Source organism: Phacochoerus africanus, chromosome 9 (assembly GCF_016906955.1).
Source record: "Phacochoerus africanus isolate WHEZ1 chromosome 9, ROS_Pafr_v1, whole genome shotgun sequence".
Classification (NCBI taxonomy): domain Eukaryota; kingdom Metazoa; phylum Chordata; class Mammalia; order Artiodactyla; family Suidae; genus Phacochoerus; species Phacochoerus africanus.
Window position 1 is genome coordinate 33,654,198 of NC_062552.1, and position 24,076 is coordinate 33,678,273.

General features: G+C 52.4%; 1 protein-coding gene across 2 annotated transcripts in view; it reads right to left on the reverse strand.

The window, feature by feature from the left end:
- CPNE5 (copine 5) overlaps positions 1-24,076 on the reverse strand; it is a 97,204-nt gene that overhangs the window by 22,852 nt on the left and 50,276 nt on the right. For both annotated transcript variants that reach the window (XM_047796187.1, XM_047796186.1), the window contains 4 exons: positions 17,650-17,753; positions 12,706-12,810; positions 4,006-4,047; positions 1,651-1,726 (listed from right to left, as the gene is read on the reverse strand). In XM_047796187.1, coding sequence (XP_047652143.1) covers positions 1,651-1,726; positions 4,006-4,047; positions 12,706-12,810; positions 17,650-17,753 — 327 coding nt within the window. The remainder of the gene's footprint in view (positions 1-1,650; positions 1,727-4,005; positions 4,048-12,705; positions 12,811-17,649; positions 17,754-24,076) is intronic.

Here is a 24,076-nt window from a genome sequence, read left to right on the forward strand (position 1 = left end):
CCTGTCAAGCATTCTTAGAAGCCAGACTCCAAGAGATCTGACCCCTTTCCTTCCCTTCCCTAAAAATCTCCTTAAAAAGGTCCAAAGACGGTGCCTGCTTCTCTCTGCCTGGGTGAGGGGACAGAGATGGCTCCATCCTTTGTCCTTGCAGAAAACAAAGCCATTAACTGTGAGAAGCAGAGCTCTTTCAAGGAAATTCATTCATGTTCCACCCTCACAAATAGCCTTGTTCAAGTGAATTTGGCGTGGATGTATAACAAGCTCCTACTGGGTGCCCAGGAGGACCCAGGCCAGTGTGAACAGGGCCACAGACAGGGCTGTCACTTTGTCTGCCCTTGAGGAGCACCAGTGCTGCCCATTCAGAACAGAAATATGGGTCCAGGGAGCGGACACAGGGATGGATTTGGGTTGGGTGATGGGAGTCCTAGCCTGCTCTGCAATCTCACCAGCTGAGTTGCTGCTGATGTGAGGACAGAGCCAGTGCGGAGGAGGATGTGAAACGTAAATCTCCTGGTCCCCAGGTGCTCAACAGATGATGCCCACTAGCGGCCAGGCGTTGTTCTAGGAACTTACTGAATTTTCGGTGTACATGACACAGAGTGGTGCGGGAACTCAGCCAGGGTCACGTGGCTGGCAGTACATGGTAGAGTCGGGATATGAACCCCGACTGTAAAGTGGGGTTATAGGTACCTGCAGATCAGTGCATCTGGCTTGACCCATGCCATCCATGAAGTTTCAGAAGTGGGAGCACAGGAGGCGGGTGTGGCGGGGCGCAGGACCTGAGCTAGACTGGAAAGTCCAGGAGGGAGAGCACACACAGGCCAAGGCTCAGGGCAGAAACTGACCCTGCGGGTAAAGACTTCTATCTCCAGAGAGACTGGGGTGCCTTGTCCAAGCTTCTCCTGGTCTAGATGGAAGTATCCTGACTCCCATTCCTCTCTTTCCTTCCAGAAAAGATAAGATATTCTGCAGGCCCTGGAACTGTTCTGATTAAAGGAGGAAGGCTCTTTTGAACTCAGGACCTCAGGTATCAGGCCCAGAACCGCCCCCCTTTTTTTTTGCTTTTTAGGGCCGCACCAGCGGCATATGGAGGTTCCCAGGTTAGGGGTCCAATTGGAGCTACAACTGCCTGCACCACAGCCACAGCAATGCAGGATCCAAGCCAAGTCTGTGACCTATACCACAGCTCATGGCAATGCTGGATCTTTTAACCCAGTGAGCGAGGCCAGGGATTGAACCCACAACCTTATGGTTACTAGTCGGATTTGCTTCCACTGTGCCACAACGGGAACTCCAGGCCCGGAACCTTCTGATATTGTCCCCACCTTGTGCCCTACCTGCACTTCTATCCCCCCACCCTCCTCCTTGTTGGAAGAGCTAGCAGGGTTTCAGGGGGAATACAACTCAAATGCTTTGGAGTCAGACAAGCTTAGATTGTTTACGTCTTGATTCTGCCACTTACTGGACGGGACCACGTGTCTTTGCTCAAACCCCTAATTTCTGAGTTTGGCCTCCTTAATGGTGGAATGGAACAAGAACACCCACCTCACAGGAGAACATGCAAAAACCCCAGCCGTGGCTCACTGTCGTCCTCAAGCCTGGAGCTAAGCATCACCAGAGCAAACCGCAGCCTTCAGGCGGCTGCCTCACCTCGTAGATGTTGAATTGGCTCTGCCCGCGGGCCAGCTCCCGGTAACTGGTAGTGAACTCCCCGATGAAGTCATGGCTGCAAGGGAAGGCTGCTGCTGAGACCACAAAGCCCAGGCTGTGCTTTGCCTCTGCCTAGCCCCTACCTCATACCTCTCTTCCTCTGGCTCCCAGTTCTGCTCGGGGCCTCTGCTCCTGGGGTCTACACTAGCAGAGAGGCTGGGGCCCTGGGAAGAGTCCAACATCACCCACAGAGCAAGAAACCCAACAGTCACCCAGGAAAGAGCAGGGCCCTAGAGAATGGGACCTACTTCTACTTGGATTCTTTTTGTTTTTTTTTTTTAGGGCTACACCTGAGGCATATGGAAGTTCCCAGACTAAAGGTTGAATCAGAGCTGCAGCTGCCAGCCTACGCCACAGCCACAACAACACAGGATCCAAGCTGCTTCTACGACCTACATCACAGCTCTCAGCAATGCCGGATCCTTAACCCACTGAGCGAGGCCAGGGAGCGAACATGCACCCTCATGTATACTAGCCGGGTTCTTAACCAGCTGAGCCACAGAGGGAACTCCTCAACTTGGATTTTTATGTGAACAAACCAGCAATAGAAGGTATTTTGGGGACAACTGGGAAAATCTGAATATGAAATGAATACTAGATGGTATTCAAGGATTATTGTTCAGTGTGTCGGATGTGATAATGACATTTGTGGTTATGTTAAAAAAATGTAAAAAGCCCTGATTTTTTAGACATTCCTAATGAGATATTTAGAAGTAAAAATGCCACAATGTCTGTAACTCAAACTACATCAGCAAAACGTAGCTAAAGCAACTATGGCAACAAGTAACACTTGTTAGACTCAGGCAACAGGTTTAAAGTGTTCATTAAATTCTTCTACTTTTCTGTGTACGTAACATTTTTCCAATGACGTTTTTTGAAAAGATAATTAGTGCTCTGTCTGTCCAGGCAGCTTAAGGTGTTTTCTGCAGTGTTTACACATGGGTCTCTGCCCCACAAACATGTGTTGATGCTAGTGAAGCAAAACCTTGTACAAAGCAGTACTCCCATCTCTCAGGGGTTGGCCGCCTTTCACCATCCCTGTCCCTGGTGGAGGGTAATGGTTAACATGCTGGCCTGGAGTGCCTGCTGGAGTGTGATGCCCAGGAGGTGTCTCTGAGCCTTGCCCCACCTTGAGTCCTCTGCATTCTGTCTACATATTTACAGCTCTCAGCATTCAGACTAGGAGCCCCTGGATGGTGGGACATCTGGAGGCTGCCCCAGCTTTCCCTGGTAAAGGAGAGGTATGGGCAACTCCAGGGTAAGATGACAAGGTGAATCAGGGGTGGAAATCTGAATCTGACTTGCCTGTGACGTGGCCAGAGGAGGGGACAGAGGGAGCTGGCAGAGGTAGTCTTGGCACGACATTTTCTCTATAGGAAGGTGTCATGAAGGGGCTGGGCCTAATTTAGAGCTGCTCCTGCACAGCCCTTTACGACATGCCCTGTCCATGTCATGTCACAGACCCGAAAGGCACCAGTGGAGATGACAGCACTTAAAGCCCCTCTACCACCACCAACCCCCCGCCATAGGGCTGCAGAATGGAGGAAGGATGATGTACTGGGATTCGGTTCAACTGGTAAACAGAAGCTAGTGAGGGTTCTACTCAAGTCGTGAGAGGCCTGTTCTTGTCCTTGTCTATGAATTCCCAGGGACACTTGACTCCTTAGGGGTACTTAGAGCCACAGAAGGGGAAGGTACCTGCCTTGTAAGGCCAGGCTCAGCCCTACTCAAGCTCTGCCTTGTGGCTCCTGGTCCATTCAAGTGCGCCAAAGCTTACCCCTCCCGTATTCCCTCCCTCAGGCCCTGCTCCCTGCAAACAGCTCATCAGACTAGTCGAGGGCCTCTCCCCACTGGATTTCAGGGAATCTCCGAGGGCTGAGCTCATCCTCTGCCCCTTGGTCACTCACCATGCTGAGCTTCACATGGAGAACATGGCATGAATGCTCAAGAGTTTACTAGTAGCTATATCTTAGAACATGCACATTTCAGAAAATCCTAAATTCTTCCAAATGTGGGGAGATTTTAGGCACTGACTGTGGCTGCTAGGCAGCTATTTGAGGAAAAGAGGCCTCTTAGGCTCCTTGAACCATGTCCTAGGCCCTCCTGCCTCTGAGGAGCTGGGCAGGGATGATCGACAGGGGCAGTGGACCCTCCGCAGGAAAACCCAGGCCCCCCACCCCCAGAGCTTCCCTGGGTGGGGGCCTGGGCACAGCTCTCCCCATGAGAGGGCAAGACCCACCTTCCCCCCAGTGGCTGCCCCATCCCCGCTCACCTGCTGTCCTTCTGCCAGCTTACCTGCCATCTCGATCCCAGTCGTATACCTCCACCTTGATGGTCCTGTAAGGCAAAGGGTCCGTGGTGGGATGGGCTTGACCCAGCACATGCATAGCCTGAGGATGGGCCCCTTCTCATGCTCCCGGACCAAACTCCCAGCAGATTCCCAGGGCTCTCAGCAGAGAGGCTGCAGCCCAAGAGACAAAGGAACTGTCTTGAGGCCTTTAAAGGTCTTAGGGACAGATGCAGCCCCAGAGCTGTGTAGGGACTTCCCTGCATTCCAGGAAGGCTGTGGAAAAGCCAGCCTCAGACTTGAGTTCAGCCCACCTTCTCCTTGGCCACCTCAGATGGGGCATAGACTCCAGCGGGAATCCATACTGAGTTCATCAGGGGTGGGGCCATAATCGTGGGAGCGTGGGGCCCCCCAGTAAAGCTTGAGCAGGGTGGGCTCTCTGGCAGAAGTCACAAGACTGTGGACTGGGACCCTGGGGACCGGGTAGTCTGAGTGGTGAGGAGCCAGCCTTGCAGGTGGGGGATAGGCCCAGGAGCCCTGACTAGGGGACAGCCCGCTGAGCTCTTCCATGCCAGACTGGCTCCTGAGTGAGGGTGTAATTATCGTCACATTTTAGCCTGGCTGCTTTAATTAGTTTGTTTTGACTCCTGAGCATGGGGCTGGGCTTTGGGAGCCCATTTTATTTTTAGTCCATTTCCATGGCAACAGCCTAGCAGACCAGAGGCGGAGGAGGGAGGTGGAGGGCTGCAGGTTAACCCTTGGTGCCAATGGTCCTCTAGGGAGGCCCAGGGAACAGGCAGCTGCCGGGGCCCACTGCAGGGTCAGGGTCTGGTGAGGTGGGAGAGGCGTGGGCGAGCTGGGGTCTCCAGGCTTCGGTTCTAAACAGGGCACGGAGAGGCGGCTGCCCGGGCCTGTATTCTAGGAATATCTCGGCATCTCGCCCTTGGCCGCAGCCCATCTCCTCAGGTCTGTGGGGAGTCGGCCTTAGGATTCCGGAGCCCCCAGAAGGAGGCGCTGTCTCCCTTCAGATCAGGCTCCACGGGGCTCTGGGTTGGGATGCGGATTCTCCTGCATTGGGGTAGAAACTGTTCTGGAGATGAAAGAATGCCTGGTAGGTTGTGCACCAATTGGATTTTTGTCACCAAAATGTAAAACGGGGTAAGCACAGAAGCCCACCATTCAAAGAAATCCTTTAAATTCTTATGGGAAAGAAAAAAAAAACAACAAACAATGATGTCTCTCTGAGGTGAATTATTGTGAAATGAAAAAAAACAATCTAGTTCCCTGAAGGTGGGCTGGTGAATGGCTGGGATGGGGACTCAGATGCTGGGCCTTTAGCAGTGACACCATGAGATGTCACTTAAGCTCTGTGAGCCACAAAGTCATCTTAAAGTAGGAATAGTAAGGCCTTGAAGAATAGCTGTGAAGACAAGTTGGTAAAACCACCTGGCATGCAGTGGGTCTCTATTAAAATGCCTCCTTCTCTCTGCTTTTTTTTTTTTTTTTTCTTTTTAGGGCCGTGCCTATGGCATATGGAAGATCCCGGGCCAGGGGTTGGAGCTCCAGCCACAGCAATGCCAGATCTGAGCTACATCTGCAAACTAAGCCTCTGCTTGCAGTAACACTGGATCCTCAACCCACTGAGCGAGGCCAGGGATCGAACCCACAGCCTCATGGATACTAGTTGGGTTTGCTGGGTTTTTTTCTTTTTTTGTCTTTTGTCTATTTAGGACCACACCCATGGCATATGGAGATTCCCAGGCTAGGGGTTGAACTGGAGCTGGAGCTGCCGGCCTACACCACAGCCATAGCAATGTGGGATCCGAGCCACATCTGAGACCTATACCACAGCGCATGGCAACGCCAGATCCTTAACTCACTGAGCAAGGTCAGGGATCGAACCCGCATCCTCATGGATACTAGTTGGGTTCTTAATCCACTGAGCCACAACAGGAACTCCCTTCTCTCCACTTTAGCATCCAGGCCACACCCAGGATAGTTTTTCACATGCATTTCACTTAAATCAGGAACACCTGAGCCTGGGTACCTGGGTCCTGCAATTTTCGACTCCTGGACTGAGAAGGCTAGTGACCTTGGTGGCATCCTAGCCTGGCCACCTGGCAGATCACCAGGGAGATTTTCAGACTCACAGACCCCCAGGCCCAGTTCTTGGCAGCTCTTAGCACATCCTGGAAATGCAGTTTAAAGGCTCCTCAAGTGGTTCTGCTATGGCTGTTCTAGAGGGTGACCTCCAGCCCCTTAATTTCAGGGGGGAAACTGAGCCCTAAGGGCACCCACTGACTTGCCCAGGGTCACCAAGCTGGGGACGGTCTGAGCCTGGACCCTGCCCCTCCAATGGTGAAGTCTCCCAGTCCTTCTCCAGAACCCCGCAGCTCTGTGGGGGAATTTCAGGGACCCAGCAAAGACCATCAACACCAGTCCTTCAGGTGACAAGATCAGTGACAGCCACATGCTCAGAGGCTACAGGAGAACCCCATTCATAGCTATAGCCTTGGATACCCAAAATCACTGGGAAGATTTTTTTTAAAATCCCACAGCCAGAGGGCTTGATTTAATTGGTCTGGATAGGACTCAGGTGCAGGTAGTTTTCAAAAGTCCCCTGCTGATTCAAATGTGCTGCCAGAGCCACAGACCTCTCTAGATGAGATTACTGGTTTTCAAACTTGGTTACACACCGGATCTTCTGGGGAGCTTTGGCAATCGTGATGCAGAGGCCTCACCCCAGAGATCCAAAATCAATTGGTCTGGGGTGCAGTCTGTGCAGGGGAATTATTAAAAGCTCCTTGGGGGATTTGAATTTGCAGCAGAGGTTGACACCCCTGAGCGTGAGACTCCTATACAAAAATCAGCCCAGCAGCAATCGCAGTTAAGGTTCCAGGGCTGGCTGTAGCCTGGGGGTCAGACTGGCTCAGAGGCTGCAACCTCTAGTCCTGGGGAAGCAGGAAGTGAGAGAAACAGTGCCCAGAGACAGGGGGAGGCAGTGGCAGAAGCCAGACACAGCTTTGACTACTCATGACAGTTCAATCACTCTCCAGTCCTGGCTAGGCAGCCCCAGGTCACCTCATGTGCCACTTGTGGGCTGCAGGCCTTGGCTCCCAACCCCTTAGCACAGGCCCAGCAAAGGCTCATGTCAGACTAACTGTGACTTCTGGGGGCAGCACCCAAGAGCAGGGGCTCCTGGGTGTGGACAATGACATGGGCCTCACAAAATGAACATGTTATTAGGCATAAAAAGGCTCAGAGGAGTTTCTGTTGTGGCTCAGCAGGTTAAGAACCCAATGAGTATCCATGAGGATGTGGGTTTGATCCCTGGCTTAAGGATCTGTATTGCGCTGCAAGCTATGGTATAGGTCGCAGACCCAGCTCGGATCCCGTGTTGCCAGCTGCCAGCAGCTGCAGCTCTGATTCAACCCCTAGCCAGGGAACTTCCATATGCCATGGGTGTAGCTCTAAAAAGAGGAAAAAAAAAAAAAAAAAAGGCTCAGAACACAGAGCCCCTAATCTGGGAGGCAGTGAGGCAGACAGACCTCGGGCCCTGGGGCAGGCAGCCCAGGGCAGCAACCCCAGACCTTCCAGGTACAAGCTGTGTGGCTCCGGGCAACCAGCTTAACCCTCTGAGGCTGTCTGCCCCCCTGTAAAATGGGAGGATTACACCCCTTGGAGTTACTGTGTCTACGTGTTGTTCTCTTCCATTAAAACACTCCAGTCTTTTGTCCAAACTCCTGTCTCTCAAACGATTCCCCTTCACCACCAAAATGTCAGTTTCACAAGGCCAGGGATTTTTGTTTGTTTTGTACTTCTGTATCTTCAGCTTCTAGAACAGTGCCTTGCATGTATTAGACAATAGAAATATTATTATTCAACATCTGTTAGCCAACTAAGATCCCCTAAAACATTGCAAAGTGGGCCACACAGTACCAAGGCCCTTCCCTACACAAAATCCCCAAAGGAGGCCCAGAGTGAGTGGCTTTGCTCATATCACACAGCTGGTCAGTAGCGACACCAGGCCTTGGGCCCAGAAGCCAGCGTCCTCAGGGTCTCCGAATAGGAGTGCCAGAGCGGGGTGTGTGTGAGCCTCAGCAGGCCAGCAAGGACAGGGGGTGCTGGCAAAGACCCTAGGCTTTCTTCCAGCACAAGAGCAGCTTTATCTACAGGCTCCTCCAAGCCGAGCTGCAGCTCTGCTCCTAATGAGCCTCTGTCTCCCCCAGGCGGGAGAGGGTACATTTCCCTGATGCTGCGTCCTGAGGGCTGACAAGCCCTGAGGGGTTCGTCCAAAACTGAGTCAGTCCATTACTCTGAGAAGCGTGGAGTAAGTAGCAGTATGTGGAGCCTCACAGGGCCAGGCAGCGAGACTGGACGGTGGGGGGCATCGTGCACCCTGGCTGTGTCCCACGCAAGGACTTTGCCTCCACTGTCTGGGTTTGGCTTGTGGAGCCTGAGACCAGACACGTCTAACCGAGGCCATAGGGCTGGGCCTGGCCTTTCCTGCTGCTCAGCTGTGGCGGAGGTCAAAGAAGCATATAGTTCAACCCAGAGGCCGAAGGTGATGTGAGAGCCCCCGGGTCCTGGGAAGCCTCTCCACTCTCTAGGTGAAGACTCAATACCCTTAATACCCACCCACTCCCTTTTTTTTGCCTGTGGCATATGGAAGTTCCTGGGCCAGGGATCAAACCTGTGTCACAGCAGTAACGACACCAGATCCTTAACCCGCTGCATCACAAGAGAACTCCCTTAATACCCTTTTAACACCTACTCATTCACTACGAAGGGGTGAGTGAGTAGCAGCACCCCAGCCTGGTGGAATTTGGTTTAACAGGACAAACCCTCAAGGCACAGAACATTCAAGGTGACGGCAGAGGGACTTCCGGGATGCAGAAGCGCTTCTTGTTATCATCCCACTTCACGCCCCTGGAGGGCGACTAGTTCTGACCCTGATGCCACTTCCTCTGACTCCAGTTCCGCTCAGCTGGGTCACTTGGGTTTGGCCTTGTGTGGACTGAAAGCACAGTCAAAGCAGAGGGACCCCAAACCAAGGGAACCCCAAAGCAGAGGATCAGCTAAGAGGTGATTTCTGGAGGACAATGCACCTTCTCCTTGCCCTGGCAGGTTATTAATCTGTGGTCCTCTGTTTCCCCATCTGTGAAATGGGCATCACTAGTACCCACCTTCTAGAGTTACTGTGAAATTTAAATTCACAAAACTAGGTACTAGTGTGGGGATGTACCTCAATGGTAGAACACATGCTTTGTATGTATGAGGTCCTGGGTTCGATTCTCAACATCTCCACTTTAGCTAAACTTTGGCACAGGAGTCCCAATGGACTAATTCATGGAGAATGGAGCCTTTTAAAGTTAGAAGTTAGATGTATCGAATTGCTCTAAGAGTCTGCTACCCAATAAAAATTATAATGTACTGAGAACACAAAACAAGATACTGTATTTAAACTAATTAGTATACAATTTGGCCCATATCCTAAAATCACAGTAATCTTAATAAGATTAACTCGTTTCTCACCAGATCCCTGGTCTCAACCCCTGGCCCTCTTTTTTACGATAGTAGTTGACACTTCATGTGAACTCTCTCCCCTCAGCCCTTGACTGTGGTTGCCCTCCTTTTGGTCCCCTCTTAGCGTTCTGACCATCTCCTCTTCTTTCTTCTGCTCCTGACCTGTAGCAGTTCCCACAGGCCTCAGGCACCTGACCTCTGCCAACCCAGCTCCTGGGGACTCCCAGACCTCTGCTCTCCTCTCCCCTTAGTCAAATGCCAGTGTGCCTGTGCCACAGCCGCCTGCTCTAGCTCCCCATCACTCTTCCCATTTCCATCAGTGGTACCATCTTCTCTCGTCTTCCAAGCTCCAAACCTTAACCATCTCTACATCTCTTTCACTTCCATATCCAGGCAGATGCCAAGGCCTTATTTTTTTTCTTTTTGGTCTTTTTAGGGCTGCACCTGCAGCATTTGGAAATTCCCAGGCTAGGGGTCAAATCGGAGCTACGGCTGCTGGCCTATGCCACAGGAACACCAGATCTGAGCTGCGACTGACCTACACCACAGCTCACTGAGCAAGGCCAGGATTGAACCTATATCCTCGAGGATGCTAGTCGGGTTTGTTATTGCTGAGCCACAATGGGAACTGCCCCGGCCCCTCCATTAACATGGCCGTCAGTCAAGTCATAGTCCACTGCCTCCTGGCTATGCAGGAGGGCCCAAACAGCCCGGGCCCCCTGCAGGGAAGCCAGTCTAGGGTCAGCCTGGGAGGGGGCGAGGAGCCTGCTGGGCTTTTCCCACGGCCTGCACCCTCACCTCCTCCAATGGCGGAACAGTGAGACCAGGCCTCTGAGCTGGGCTGTCCTCCTCACTATCCCTGACAAGGCTGGATTCTGAGGCCACAGGCAGAGCCCCTCCCTGGGATGCAGGGTTGTGGAGGGGATCAGCTGGACTCCCCCAAACCTCTAGGCAGGGGGGTTGGAAATCCCAGCTCTTTCCAGCTCCTTGAGACTTGAATTGCTATGTTCTCCCTCCCGCAACCTTGAACTTCCCTTCCCTTCCTCTCTACCCCAACCATTTTCCCCACATTTCTCATCCCCAGGAGCTGACGCTGTGCCCTGCCCCTGCCCCGCAACCTTCCAGCCTTCCCTGAGCCTCCTTTAGACACTACTGCTCCAGAGTTCCCACTGTGGCTCAGTGGGTTCAGAACCCAACATAGTCTCCATGAGGATTCGGATTTGATCCCTGGCCTTGCTCAGAGGGTTAAGGATCTGGCATTGCTGCAAGCTTCAACATAGGTCACAGATGTGGCTTGGATCTGGTGTAGCCATGGCTGTGGCACAGGCCTCAGCTGCAACTCCAATTTGACTCCTAGCCTGGGAACTTCCATATGCCATAGGTGTGGCCATAAAAAAAAAAAAGTCACTATTTCTCCAGGATGACTGACCTCCCACTCCTCACCACTGTAGGAGCCCCAGGACCCGACCAGACATGTAACAGGGGTTCGTTTGGCTGGAACGCCCTATTTTTTGTTTCCAGTTTCATTCTGCACAACTACTTAGCTATCTAAAATACATGTGTGTACATCAGAGCTCCCTGTGGTCAGGCTATAAGGCCCCTGAAGATGGAAATGAACTCCTTTTGAATGCCACACAACTGGAGGCACAGTGTCGAGCACACAGTAGGTACTCAAGAACGTTCTGTGGGGCACATTGAGGCTTTTCTGCCTCAGCCAAAAGACAGGAAAAGAAGCCACTTTATCTCCTGGATCAGCAGCCTAATGGGGAGGGGGACAGGGGAGCTTGGAGGCCACCATCTGCTCATTCACACATCCCCTCCCTCCACCACACAGACCCAATCAGTAGCCACTGTGAACAGAGTCCAGGGAGCCTGTGCCGATGCCACCAGCCAGGATGCCCTGAGGTATGTGTCCTGACACGTGAGCATTCCTGTCAGAGGGGCTAGCAGAGGCCTGGGGAAGCCCCTGCCAGCTCGCCGGGCAGTTGGAGCCATCACCAGGAAGCCAGGCTGGGTTCCTGCAACTTAACACGGACCCACACCATGTCACAGCTCCAGCCTACGTGCCCCCCTCCCTACCCTGCACTTACCACAATTGGTAATTATATGTTTCTTGGTGTGATTATTGGATTAATGTCTGCCTCCCTGACTAACATGTAAACTCCAAGAGGCTGGGTGAAGGGTGAAGACTACGTTTGTTTCCTGCTCACTTCCCAGCACCTAGCACAGTGCCTGTCACCTGGTAGGGAGCCAGGGAACATTTGTGGATGAGATGCTGAATGGTCTTTTATTTTATTATTTTAAAAAAATATTTTTTTTTTGGCCACGCCTGTGGCACATGGAAGTTCCCAGGCCAGGGATCGAACTCATGCCTCAGCAGTAACCCAAGCTGCTGCAGTGACAATGCGGGGTCCTCAAACCTCTGTGCTATGAGGGAACTCCCTGAGTGGTATTTTATGCTCATCAGAGCCTAATAGTGTAGGGTGTGTCATGTGAGCTTCAAAGCAGTTCTATCAAGTAGGTGGGTGTTTAAATACCCATTTTACAGATAAGGAAACTTCGGCTCAGGCAGGTCAAAGTCTGCCCAAAGTCTGACAGTGCTGTTCAGTCAGAGAACTACAGTTAGAAACCAGGTATCTGATATCTACACTCACCAATCTACACTCAACCCATGACGATGTATAATGAAGCTTTGTAGCATCAAAAACCTCTGCAAGCTCTTTGCATTGCACCGCTCACCCCCATTTATGGCAATCTGGCTGACAGAGCAGATCCTGGAGTCCTGACTCAGAGTCCCTCAGCAACAACGGGCTGGTGGGGACCAGCCCACCTCTGCCTGCATCTAGCGCCACTGTCTGGCCCCCACCTGCCCCTCCCCTGGGAACACTGACCAGCTGCTGAGTTCCAGGCAGGGCGCCCCAGGCCCCCACCCCCTCTGGGACTTCAGGTACCTCCCAACCCCCCACCCTGGGGCAGGGCTTCCTCTAATGGGAACGTCAGACTGGGAGGAAAGAGGGGGGCGTGGGGAGGTCAGGGCTGGGAGGAGATGTCCAGGGAGGCAGATGGCCACCCGCATGCAACCCTGGGAGGCTCTGCTCGAATGGATGGGCCGGCCCTCGTCCCTGTGCCCGTGACTGTGCCTCCCACACTTATACGGGGCGGAGGGCATTTTCTCGTCTCACCGATCATAGTCCCCATTGCAGAGGGCTCTCACAGGGATGGAGAAAGTTTGCCAGACTGGGTTTAGGGTGTTCTTCATGACCTCAGTCTTGTGGCAGATGGTGAACCTGGCAAAGAAGAGAGGGAAGGCTGTCAGTCCCGACCCCAAGGGAGGCAGAAGCCAGGTCAGCAGAGGGGCTGGCTGCTTCATCTCGGCAGTTGCCAGACAGCAGAAACAATGGCTTTGTGAGGCGAAACTAGACAGCCATTTCTTTTTGTTTTGTTTTGTTTTCTCGGCTGCACCTACAGCATGTGGAAGTTCCCAGACCAGGGGTCAAACCTGCACCACAGCAGTGACCCGGGCCACCGCAGTGACAATGTCAGATCCTTAACCTGCTGCACCCCCAGGGAGCTCCTAGACATCCATTTCCTGCATTTCCAGTGATGATTCCTGCACCAGGGGGAGTGTCAGGACATAGGGCTCTGGGCCAGGGCTCGAATCAGAGTTGCAGCTGCTGGCCTTTGCCACAGCCATCGCAACGCCAGATCCGAGCCACAGCTCATGGCAACACCGGATACTTAGTCCACTGAGGGAGGCCGGGATTCAAACCCACATCCTCGTGGATACTAGTCAGGTTCTGAATCCACTGAGCCACAACAGGAACTCTCAGACTCTCTTCATCTGAGATCCACGGAAGGGTCTGTGAACCCTTGGAAGCGTCGGTGGAACTGGGTGTCTGAGTTTTATGTGCTCACTGTTCCCCTGCCTGGAGCATCGTCTCCCAGATTGCCACATTCATGGTTCACCTCCCCGCTTCCTTCAGGCCTTTGCTCAAACGTCATGTCTTTGACGTGAGCACCTGCCCAGAGCACCATTATCTAAAATGTATAAGCCCCTGGTCCCCTGACTCTGACACCTCCTAGTCCCCTTCCGTGCTGCTTTCCCCATCACATCTGTCATCATCTGACGTTTGACATGGCCTATCTTTCTCCTGACTTCTTTTACAGCCTGTCACTAAGATGTAAGCTCCATAAGGGCAGGGGTTTGTCTCCTTTGTTCACTGGTATATCTCTAGTGCCCAGAATAGCGCCTGGCACTTAGCAAGTGTTTGAGTAATTTTTTTTTTTTTTTGGAATGAACTAATGAATAAGTGTATCTCTTAGAGGAGAGTTTCTATAGCTTTCACTGGCATTTCAAGCCAGTGAAAATAAAGCCCTTGGCTTAGGTGATCTCTAAGACCCTGTCAGCTCTTTTAGTCTGAATCCAGGAGCTTGCTTTGCAAACTGAAAGTGCAGAGTTGGCTTCATCCCAGCTAAGCCCCAATCCAGCGCCCCTGCCCACCCCCCATGCCATGCCTGGCTGGCCCTATTCCAGAAGCCTATCCTACTCCACGGAGGGGGGAGCCCAGGGGGAGTTTAGGGCAGGGACTGTCCCTGGAGACTTTTCTGCCTTAGCCCAACTACCTTCTGGCTTGGAAAGGCCACCCAGGAAAGCGCCCAGGCCCCACCCGAGCCCACACAGCCTGTGCCATTTCTTCTCTGGCAATTTTCAAGTCAAAATGTCATTCCTGTCACCGCGGCTCAGTGTTCCTCTTCTGTGCTCCTTCTCGCCCACCCGCTGGAGTGTGAGGTACACGTGGGAGACTTCCCCACACACCCCAGAGTTGGTGAGGAGGACAGGGATGGGGATGGGAAGAGGAGGGGCCACGGCTGCCCTTAGCTGGGGCCAGAAGGGAAGCCTGGGGTGGGTGGTGGGGTGGCAGCGGGGAGGATCAGGAGCAGCAACTGTCGGTGGGGGGAGGGAGATCCGACCGCCCAGAGGCCCTGACTTCCCATCTGGAAGCATCACACAGACCTGCCCTGGACCCTCCCAGCCTCCCCACTGCCCACTTCTTTGGAGCCACTGCCTTCTCTCGCACCTCTCCCTTGCCAGCCAAACTTCCTGACCAGGGCTTCTAAGCTATTATATTCTCATTTCTCCTCCATGTCTTTCTTCCTGAGCTCTGTGTGGTTGGCTTTCTGTTCAGACTCTTGCCTGAAACCACTTTCTTTAAGCTCCCTCCAGCCCCCAGTCACGGAACCCACAAGCCCCTCGGACTCCCTGATGCACCTGCTGTGCGAGATGAGGCCCTAGCGTGGAAATGACCTTTGCAGTCATTTCCCGGCTCAACTCCTTTCAACACACACTTGGGGCAGCGTGTGGGGGAGTATACACCGAGAAGGTCACACAGATGTGGGTTTTGGTCCCAGGACCACAGCTGGCAGCTATGTAGCCCTGGGCAAGCGACTGAGCCTCCCAAAACCGTGACTAATGCTGCCAGGCCCCCTGCTCTAATAACTGGGGTTAACTCATGTAATCTTTCCGGCTTTCCCTCGAGGGAGATGTTCCGATTATCCCCATCACACACACCAAGAAAGTGAGCCTCAGAGGGTAGTGCTGCACAGTCAGGAATGACAGCCACTAGCCACCCATGGCTATTTACATTCAAATTAACTAAGAGGAAATGAAATGAGAGATTCAGTTTCTCCCGCGCACTAGGCCCTTTCAAGGGCTCAGCAGCTATGTGTACCTAATGGCGATCACAGGGGACAGTGAGATACAGAAACTTTCCACCTCCCAGAAAGTTCCATGGGGTTGGAGACGCCGAGTGTGACACAGCTCATAATTGTCCTGGTTCTCCATCACCACATTCCTGCTCCCAGACGGGTGATTCTGATTGAAGAAGACAAGAGCTGCGCAGTGCCAGGAGCACATGGCTGCTCTGTGGCTGTTTCCTTCCATGGCCCTCCCGGCGTGGCAGGCGTGACACTTCACTCCCCGCACCCCTCTGGATCGGTTTCTCCAGCTGCCTTCGGTGTGTACCCCCCCACCTCCCCCGACCCGAGCCCAGAGAGATCCAGCCCATGCTTCAAGGGAAACTTGCCCCCCAGTAAACCTCCGTGGCCTCCCTCATCTGACCAGCGCCTTTGCCACTGTCAACACTTGGGGAACCCGTGGCTCCACTGACAGGAGGGGGCTGTGACCGCAGTCCCTGCCCAGGCTCTGCTGCGCCAGGTCTTGGACTGTCCTTCGGCCCGGTCCTCCCCTCCCCGCGCCCTCCCCTGCCTACCACCCCCCCCCCCCCCCCCCCCCCCGCACAGCTTGCTTTTGCGCAGCACCTCCCACCTGTTCACCGTGTCAGTCACGAGTCTCTCCCTCTCCCCCACCCCCTCCTCATCCATCCTACACATCTCTCTGCTAGAATAATCACTGGCAAACACTCCGCCACACACCCATCTCCTGCTCCGCCAACCAGAATCCCCGCCTCCAGCTGGCCAGCCGGCCCTCACCTCGGACACAAGCCCGGGGTGGCCCCTCTCTGGGGGGCCCCGCATGGACATTTCCGTGGGTGCCCAGAACATCACTCAGGCCTCTTCCTCCCTCCCTCGAGTGGAGTTGAAGTCAACAAGAATTATTTAAAGAAATCCTGCTAGGAGTCCTTTGGTGAGACAAAGAATCCTTTTGTTATGCAAATGATCATACCTAATTCCCTTTGTTTTGTACGTTCAGGTTTAAAAATCAGTTTTCCCTGGAACTGAAACACCCCTCCTCTCTGTTTCTGCCCTGCCCCCCAACACAGACAGACAGACAGACAGACAGACAGACACACACACATACACACACACACACACACACACACACACACAGGATTTCAGATTCTAGGGGACTTTGGGAGGCCTCCCAGCCCTCTGCTCAGGGCACACTTGCTTTGCACATGCTATTTCTCCAGCCTGTTATTCTTCCTGGCTCCTCCTCCCCCACCCCCCACCCCTGTGGACCCATTTTCTTCCTCTCCTTCAAAATCTGCTTCCTAGTTCCCCCTCTCCAGCAGCATTTCTCTAATTAACCTCCCTGGCCCCATCACTTCCTTATTCTGCAAATTCCAGCCATAAGTGGCCGAAGCCTCCCAGAGCTGTGGTGCTTAAAGAGACTATGGAGACCACCTAATCCAAACAGATTATTTTACTGATAAGAAAACAGGCCCAGAGAGGGACCATCCTTGCCTGGGGTCACACAACAGATTGGTGGAGAGGACCTAGGTCCCCAGACCCTCAACCTAGAATCTGTGTACATGGCTGACCTACATTTGCCAAATGAGTGGTGTGTCTTTCCATCATATTGTGGGTGGCGTCCAGATTAGGGAGAGGAGAGAGGGAAATGGGGCTTCAAAGATGTGAGGGGGGAGTTCCTGTTGTGGCTCAACAGTTAATGGACCCGGCTAGCATCCATGAGGGTACGGGTTCAATCCCTGGCCTCACTCATTGGGTTAAGGATCCGGCATTGCCGTGAGCTGTGGTGTAGGTCGAAGATGCAGCTCAGATCCCGAGTTGCTGTGGCTGTGGTGTGGGCCAGTGGCTAGAGCTGTAGCTCTAATTGGACCCCTAGCCTGGGAACCTTCATGTGTCGCAGGTGTAGCCCTAAAAATACAAAAGACAAAAAAAAAAGAAAAAAATATGTGAAGGGTTTTGAATGAAGCCTTTGACAGAGTGTGGAGCCATTTGGGGAAAAGGTCCGAATTTGCCACACTGAGTGTGATATCGCGGGGGAATGTGTGGTCTCAGGGTGTCAGGAGGCTGTGGGTGGGTGAGGGTGAGGCTTAGAGACAGGGATGAAGGAATGGGCTCTCAGAGGGACCCTCGTTCCCACCTTTGCCCTGTTTTTGCCCACTCCCTCCATCTCTGACGTGCTGAGCACCCACCATTGCTAAGACCCTCAGGATGATGCTGTGGGCTCAGAAGCTGCCCCTACCCCACCCCCCAGCCCCATCTGTGAGGCCAGGGTGCTACCTGGAGCCCCTGCCTTTCCCAGAGCCCCTGCCATCTCTAGAGCAGGGGCCCCAGGGCAGCACCAGGAGGAGATGGCCCGGGCCACCCCACCCGGCAAGTTGCCACCTTCCACCCCCGATCCCGTGCCCCTGAAAACTCACGTTCCGTCCTCATTGCTTCGGTAGAACACCAAGAAGGGGTCTGACTTCCCAAAGAAATCCTTCTTGTCCAGCTTGTTTGCACAGAACTGCATAGTGGCGACATCCTGGTGGGAGGGAGGGAGAACAGGGGTGTGAGGCAGCAGGAGGCTGGAGAGGGCCCCGGTCCCTGTGGGAGCACAGCTCCAGGGCCTGAGGATTCTGGGCACCAAGGCAGTTAGAAAGGGCAGCGTCTCACCCGTGCCCAACACCAGGCGCCAGGCCCTGAGCTAACACTCATTTCATCTTTCAACAACTCCCCTGCTGGCAGGTCTGGCGGAGCAGCTGGGCAGCGAAGCAGGTGAGGTCTGGACCCGACCTCAGTTTGAATCCTGGCTCTACCACTCATAGCTGTGTGACTGGGCAAGGGAGGTAACTCTTAGAGCCTCAGTTTCCCCTCTATAACCTGAGCTGATCACGGTACACACCTCAGAGGACTGTGATGAGGTGGAATGAGACCACGTGTGCAGTTTGGAGCAGAGCGCAGGCCCACGTTGCACCCACGTGGTCAAAGTTCGCACACATGGTGCCACCATCATTTTACTGAGTGGTTCAGGGAGGGGAAATGACTAACCCCAGCCACTCTGAGCTTGGTCACCGAACCCCAGAGCCTGTGGGGTCCACATGGCATACATTCCCTTACACGTCTGTGTGGCTCCTGGAGGACGTTCAAGCATAAGCATCATTTTCACAGGCACTGACTCACAAGAGGTCCAATTAATTCTGAGGCAGATGAGCTGGGTCACAAGCCCCCCATTTTATAGCTGATGGGCCCAAGGCTCAGAGTGGGGAGTGACCCCCACAAGTTCACCAAACAGAGCCCCGGGTTTCTCACAACCGCTGATCAGCTCACTGCCCAGGCTGACCACACACTCAGCCCAAGAGCCCGAGGAACCCCTGGTGAGGGCCCCTCCTCTCACACGGCCCCTCCTCTCTTGCTGGCTGTGGCCAACGGAGGGACAATGCCCCCATGTCTTCCTCCCCGCTCATCCCCCTGTGGTCTCTTTGACCTGAAAGCTCTGCTTCCTGACAAATCAACTGCCAATGGGCCAGAGCCCAGGGCCCTGTCGATAGTTCCTGGAGCCTGGCCTGCCTTCCAGGGCCAGAGCCTGTCTGGGAAGTCACCCAGGTCTCCACGCTGTGCCCTTCGGGGGAAAGAGGGATGCTGGAGATCAGTGTCCCACAGCCCATGAGAATCAAAAGGGTGGCAGGGTCAAAGATGCAACGTCACACAGATTGAAGTACATGGTCAAAGGTTGGGGCAATGGGGACAGTATACTGCTTAAGAATTTGGTCTCTGGAGCCAGGTTGCATCCCCTGTGAGCATGTGGCCTAAGGCAAGTCACCCACCCTCTCTGTGTTCAGTTTCCTCATCTGTAAAATGAGGGTATAGGCAAGGCCTACCTCATAGACTTGTTGTGAGGATGAAATGAGTTAGTGTAAGGACAGTGCTGAGAACAGCGTATGGCGCACACAGCTGTGTGTGTAAAAGCTATCATGCGGGTTCGGCTATTTCTACCCCTGCCCCCCCCCACCAGAGTGTGTGGCCTCTGTCCCTGCTGGACTCCCACCTCTACCACCTCCCACGCCTTCCCTCAAGGACAACAGCAAACGCACTCGCTCGCTCATTCATTCAACAAACATTTATTAGATGCCATCTCTGTGGGCCAGTCACTTCGCTCAGTGCTTTACAGCTTTATCCTATTTAGTCCTTGGAATAATCCTTTGCTGCTTTTTATTGAGGAAGCTGGAGGTCGGAGAAGCTAGGTAACCTGCCCAAGACAACCAACTGGTAAACAATGAGAGGAAATTCAACATGTATGAGCTCAATGAGATTTCAAAGCCATGCCTCTTCCAGCACAGACCACACTACAGTTTGAGAGGCCTGCTTCCCTCTATCTTTAGAATTATTGATTTTAGAGTCCCTGTTGCGGCTCAGCAGGTTAAGAGTCTGGCATTGCTGTAAGCTGCAGTGTAGATCACAGATGCGGCTCGGATCCAGCATTGCTGTGGCTATGGCGTGTGTGGCATGTGGCGTGTGGCTGTGACGGTGAGCCTGGGAACTTCCATATACTGCAGGTGCAGCTGTGAAAAAAAGAAAGAAAAAAAAAAGAATCGCTGATTTCTTTGGACTTGGGGTGGGGCTAGACTCCGGTGAGCCTGGGCTGGAAAAGTCCCCTGAAGGGAGGTCCTGAGGGGCGGTGCTGGGACACAGCGACCAGCACACAGAGCCGCCCAGGTAATGATGGCTTTTTCATGTCCCTCAGCATCGCTTGCCTGAGAGGAACAAGGAGGTGGGATTGGGAGCTTCCAAGGCCTAGGAGCCCCAGGAATCTGAGAACCTCTCAAGAAACCTAAGGCCTCAACCTGAAAGGGAGAATGGCTGACTTACTGAGCTGTTAGGCTTTTCCGTTACATACATTGTTTCACTGAATCCTCATTACAACTGTATGAAGTAACTCTTCGAGTGTCCCCATCTTATAGATGAGGAAACTGAGGCTTTTAGAGGTTTTCATATGCCCAAGATCACACAGACGTGGTAACCCAGGCAGTGAGACTTCAGGGCTTTCCCTCACACCGTCCCAGAAAGATCTCTAGCCTTCTAAGCCCATCCCAAGCAGTTGCTCTCTCCTCAGGAGAAAGTTCCAACCCTACCCCATGCTGCAGGGAGGGAGAACTTTTTTTTTCTTTTTAGGGCCACACCTGCAGCATATGGAAGGTCCCAGACTAGGGGCTGAATCAGAGCTGTGGCTGCCGGCCTACACCACAGGCATAGCAATGCCAGATCCGAGCCACATCTGAGAGCTACACCACAGCTCACGGCAATGCTGGATCCTTAACCCACTGAACAAGGCCAGAGATCGAACCCACAACCTCATGAATAGTAGTTGGGCTCATTACCACTGAGCCATAGTGGGAACTCCCAGAAGGAGCACTTTAAATGCCTCTCTGGAGACTTCTATCCCAAGGTCTAGAAGAAGGCCTAGGACCTGATGGGCTCCTTACAACACTGGCTATGTAACTTGTGGGACCCAGTGCAGAGGGAAAGATGGAATAATACCCTCTATGAGCCCCTTCAGAAGACTAAGGAAGACGGTGCATATTGGGTACCAGTCCACAGTGCCTAGCAGAGAACAGCTAAGGAGTTCCCTGGTGGCCTAGTGGTTAAGGACTTGGTGTTGTCACCACTGTGGCTAGGGTTTGATACTTGGCCTTGGAACTTCCTCATGTGGCAAAAAAAAAAAAAAAGACTGGGAGTCAACACCTGCAGAGTACGACCTACTACTGGGCTGACCCATACGAAACTGCCAATGTTCGGTTAGTGTTTGTCTATGATAAGTACTTTTGTTATTCCCATTTTTTCTTTTTTAGGGCTGCATATGGAAGTTTCCAGGCTAGGGTTTGAATCAGAGCTGCAGCTGCAGGCCTATGCCTTAGCCACAGTAATGCCAGATCCCAAGACATATTTGTGACCTATGCCACAGCTGGAGGCAATGCTGGATCCTTAACCACTGAGCAGGGCCAGGGATTGAAACTTTATCTTCATGGTTATCAGTTGGGTTCTTATCCCACAGAGCCACAATGGGAACTCCCTGTTATTCTCATTTTAAAGCTGAGGAAACTGAGGCACAGAGAGGTTAACTGGGAAGCCACAAAACTAGTAAGAGGAGAAGCTGGGATTGAAACAAGACTGTCTGGCTCCAAAGATTTTTTTTTTTTAATTAAAAAAAAATTTTTTTTTTCTGCTATTTCTTTGGGCCGCTCCCGTGGCATATGGAGGTTCCCAGGCTAGGGGTCGAATCGGAGCTGTAGCCACCGGCCTACGCCAGAGCCACAGCAATGCGGGATCCGAGCCGCGTCTGCAACCTACACCACAGCTCACGGCAATGCCAGATCATTAACCCACTGAGCAAGGGCAGGGACCGAACCCGCAACCTCATGGTTCCTAGTCAGATTCGTTAACCACTGCGCCACGACGGGAACTCCTGGCTCCAAAGATTAATAAAGAATCACACCCCTAGACCAACCAGCTACAATAACTGAGATTCCAAATGATGACCCTGAATCATCAAGATAAGTTTAATTATGTTCTGCAACCTCAGTTTGAGAAGTCAGAGAAGTGTGAAATCCATTTTAGAAAGAACTCCTCTGTGCAAACTAGTTAAATTAAAAAAAAAAAAAAAAAGGGCTCCAAAATTCATCTGACTGTAAAAATCCCCCAGTAAGCCACACACCATTCCCCCCATCGCCACCCCCCACCCTCCATGGCATATCTCTGTGAGGCATTGCCGGGCTTATTTACTTGTTCAACCTGATCTGTCCCCTCTTGCACCAACTAGACCTGGGCCCATTCGGCAAAAGCCCATCATGATAAACTGTATCAGGCTATTGTTGCTCCATGGGCATGAGACAGAGCTTCAGAGAGCCTTCTAGGCTGTAATCAAGACCAGCTTCCTATTGGGTGTGCAGCCCCTGGGGAGCCCTTGACTTTCTTTTGAAGGTGGCTCTGAGTTATGTCAACAGTCATATTTTACTAAACTTTTTTTTTTTTTTTGTCTTTTTAGGGCTGCACCTGTAGCACATGGACGTTCCCAGGCTAGGGGTTGAATCGAAGCTGCAGCTGCAGGCCTGCACCACAGCCACAGCAACTCAGGATCCAAGCCGTGTCTGTAACCTGCACCACAGCTCATGGCAACCCGGGATCCTTAAACCACTGAGTGAGGCCAGAGATCAAACCTGCGTCCTTGTGGATGCTAGTCAGACAGAACTCCATGGTTACTAAGCTTTGACCATTCCCCTTAAATAAGGGTTAATGAAGGAATCAACCTTTGATCTACCTGTGACCCCAGGAAGAGTCTGGGGGAGTGGCAATAAAATGTACCAGATCAGCAGGATTAGAGAGCAGCAAATTCTGGCTGAGGGTCAGAAGCCCTGCTGTTTGGCACCCTCAGCCTGAGAATGGGGCTCTCCAAGCACATGAAATGCCTTTTCCAAACCAGAAGCATCTCTGGAATCAACTGCACAGAAGATAAAGCAACTCCTGCAATATATAATTTTCTGCAATTTCTGCCTTTTCACCCTATCTTTTAAAAAAACATATTAAGTTCTTCTAAAACAGCAGAATTGCTTCAATTTGCATCTTTCCGCATGTTAATCAGGCTGCTGGGGAGACCACAGCAAAGAGCCTTTCTCTCTGGGGTGGTGGCCTGGCCCACTCTAGCATGTTAGCCCCCCACTGACCCAGGAGAGGGCCATGTAGGTCAGAGGTCAGGCCCAGAGGTCAGCAGGTGGGCTGAAGGCTGGGAGACAGTAGTGGCACCCCAGAGGGGAGACTGCAAAGCTGCTCTGGCTTGGACCTCGCCAGCAGCCTCCAGGGTCAGAACAAGGATAGGCAAGGGCAAAATTTAAGGGACTCCAAAAATCTTAGTCATCAAAATAAAGATTTTATTTTGTTTTATTCTATTTATTTACTTTTGGCTGCACCCAAGGCATGAGGAAGTTCCTGGGCCAGGGATAAAACCCATGCCATGGGAGTGACCTGAGCTGCTATGGTGACAACATCAGATCCTTAACCCACTGAGCCACAAGAGGACGCCTCAAAATAAAGACGTTTTAATGTGATATTTAAAATATCAAAATCAATGCAAAAATCCATGATACATCAAATCAAAGATTTAAATAAGGAGCTCCCACTGTGGCACAATAGGATCAGTGGTGTCTCTCTGGTGTTCTATTCCTTGTCTGGCACAGCAGGTTAAAGAATCCAGGGTTGCCACAGTTACAGCTTAGATCTGATCCCTGGCCTGGAAACTCCACATGCCTCAGAGTGGCAAAAACAAAAAACCAAAAAACACCCCACCAGATAAAGCGATTTTACAAATGAAGAAACTGAGGTACAGAAAGGTTAAGTAACTTGCCCAGGTTCATATATGGGTTTGATCCCTGGCCTGGGAACTTCCACATGCTGTAAATGCAGCCCCCCCAAAATAATAATAATCATTAGCCACAACTCTGAAATTGAGCACTCCCGCAGAAGGAAACACAGCTCAGAGGTGGAGGTGATTCTGTGATGGTGACCTCTGGAAGGGCTTCTATATTCACAGAGGGGCCCAGAAGCAAGAGTCCTGGGGTGCAGGCATTCAGGGACAGCAGCAGAAACCTCATGGGCTGGCGTTTATTCTAACCCAGACGGTGGTCTAGGCCTGTCTTAGACATTGAGTGTAATAACCACGTGGAGGTCAAGCGGGTTTTCCACTGCTGTCTTAATGACCAACTTCTCGAGCAATCCAATCAGTTGTGTACCTTGATTTGGTCATTCAGAGTCTGAAAACCCCAGATTGACCATTTTTCCTCCCACTCCTTGAGCCTCCGTGAGCCTGGGATACTAATC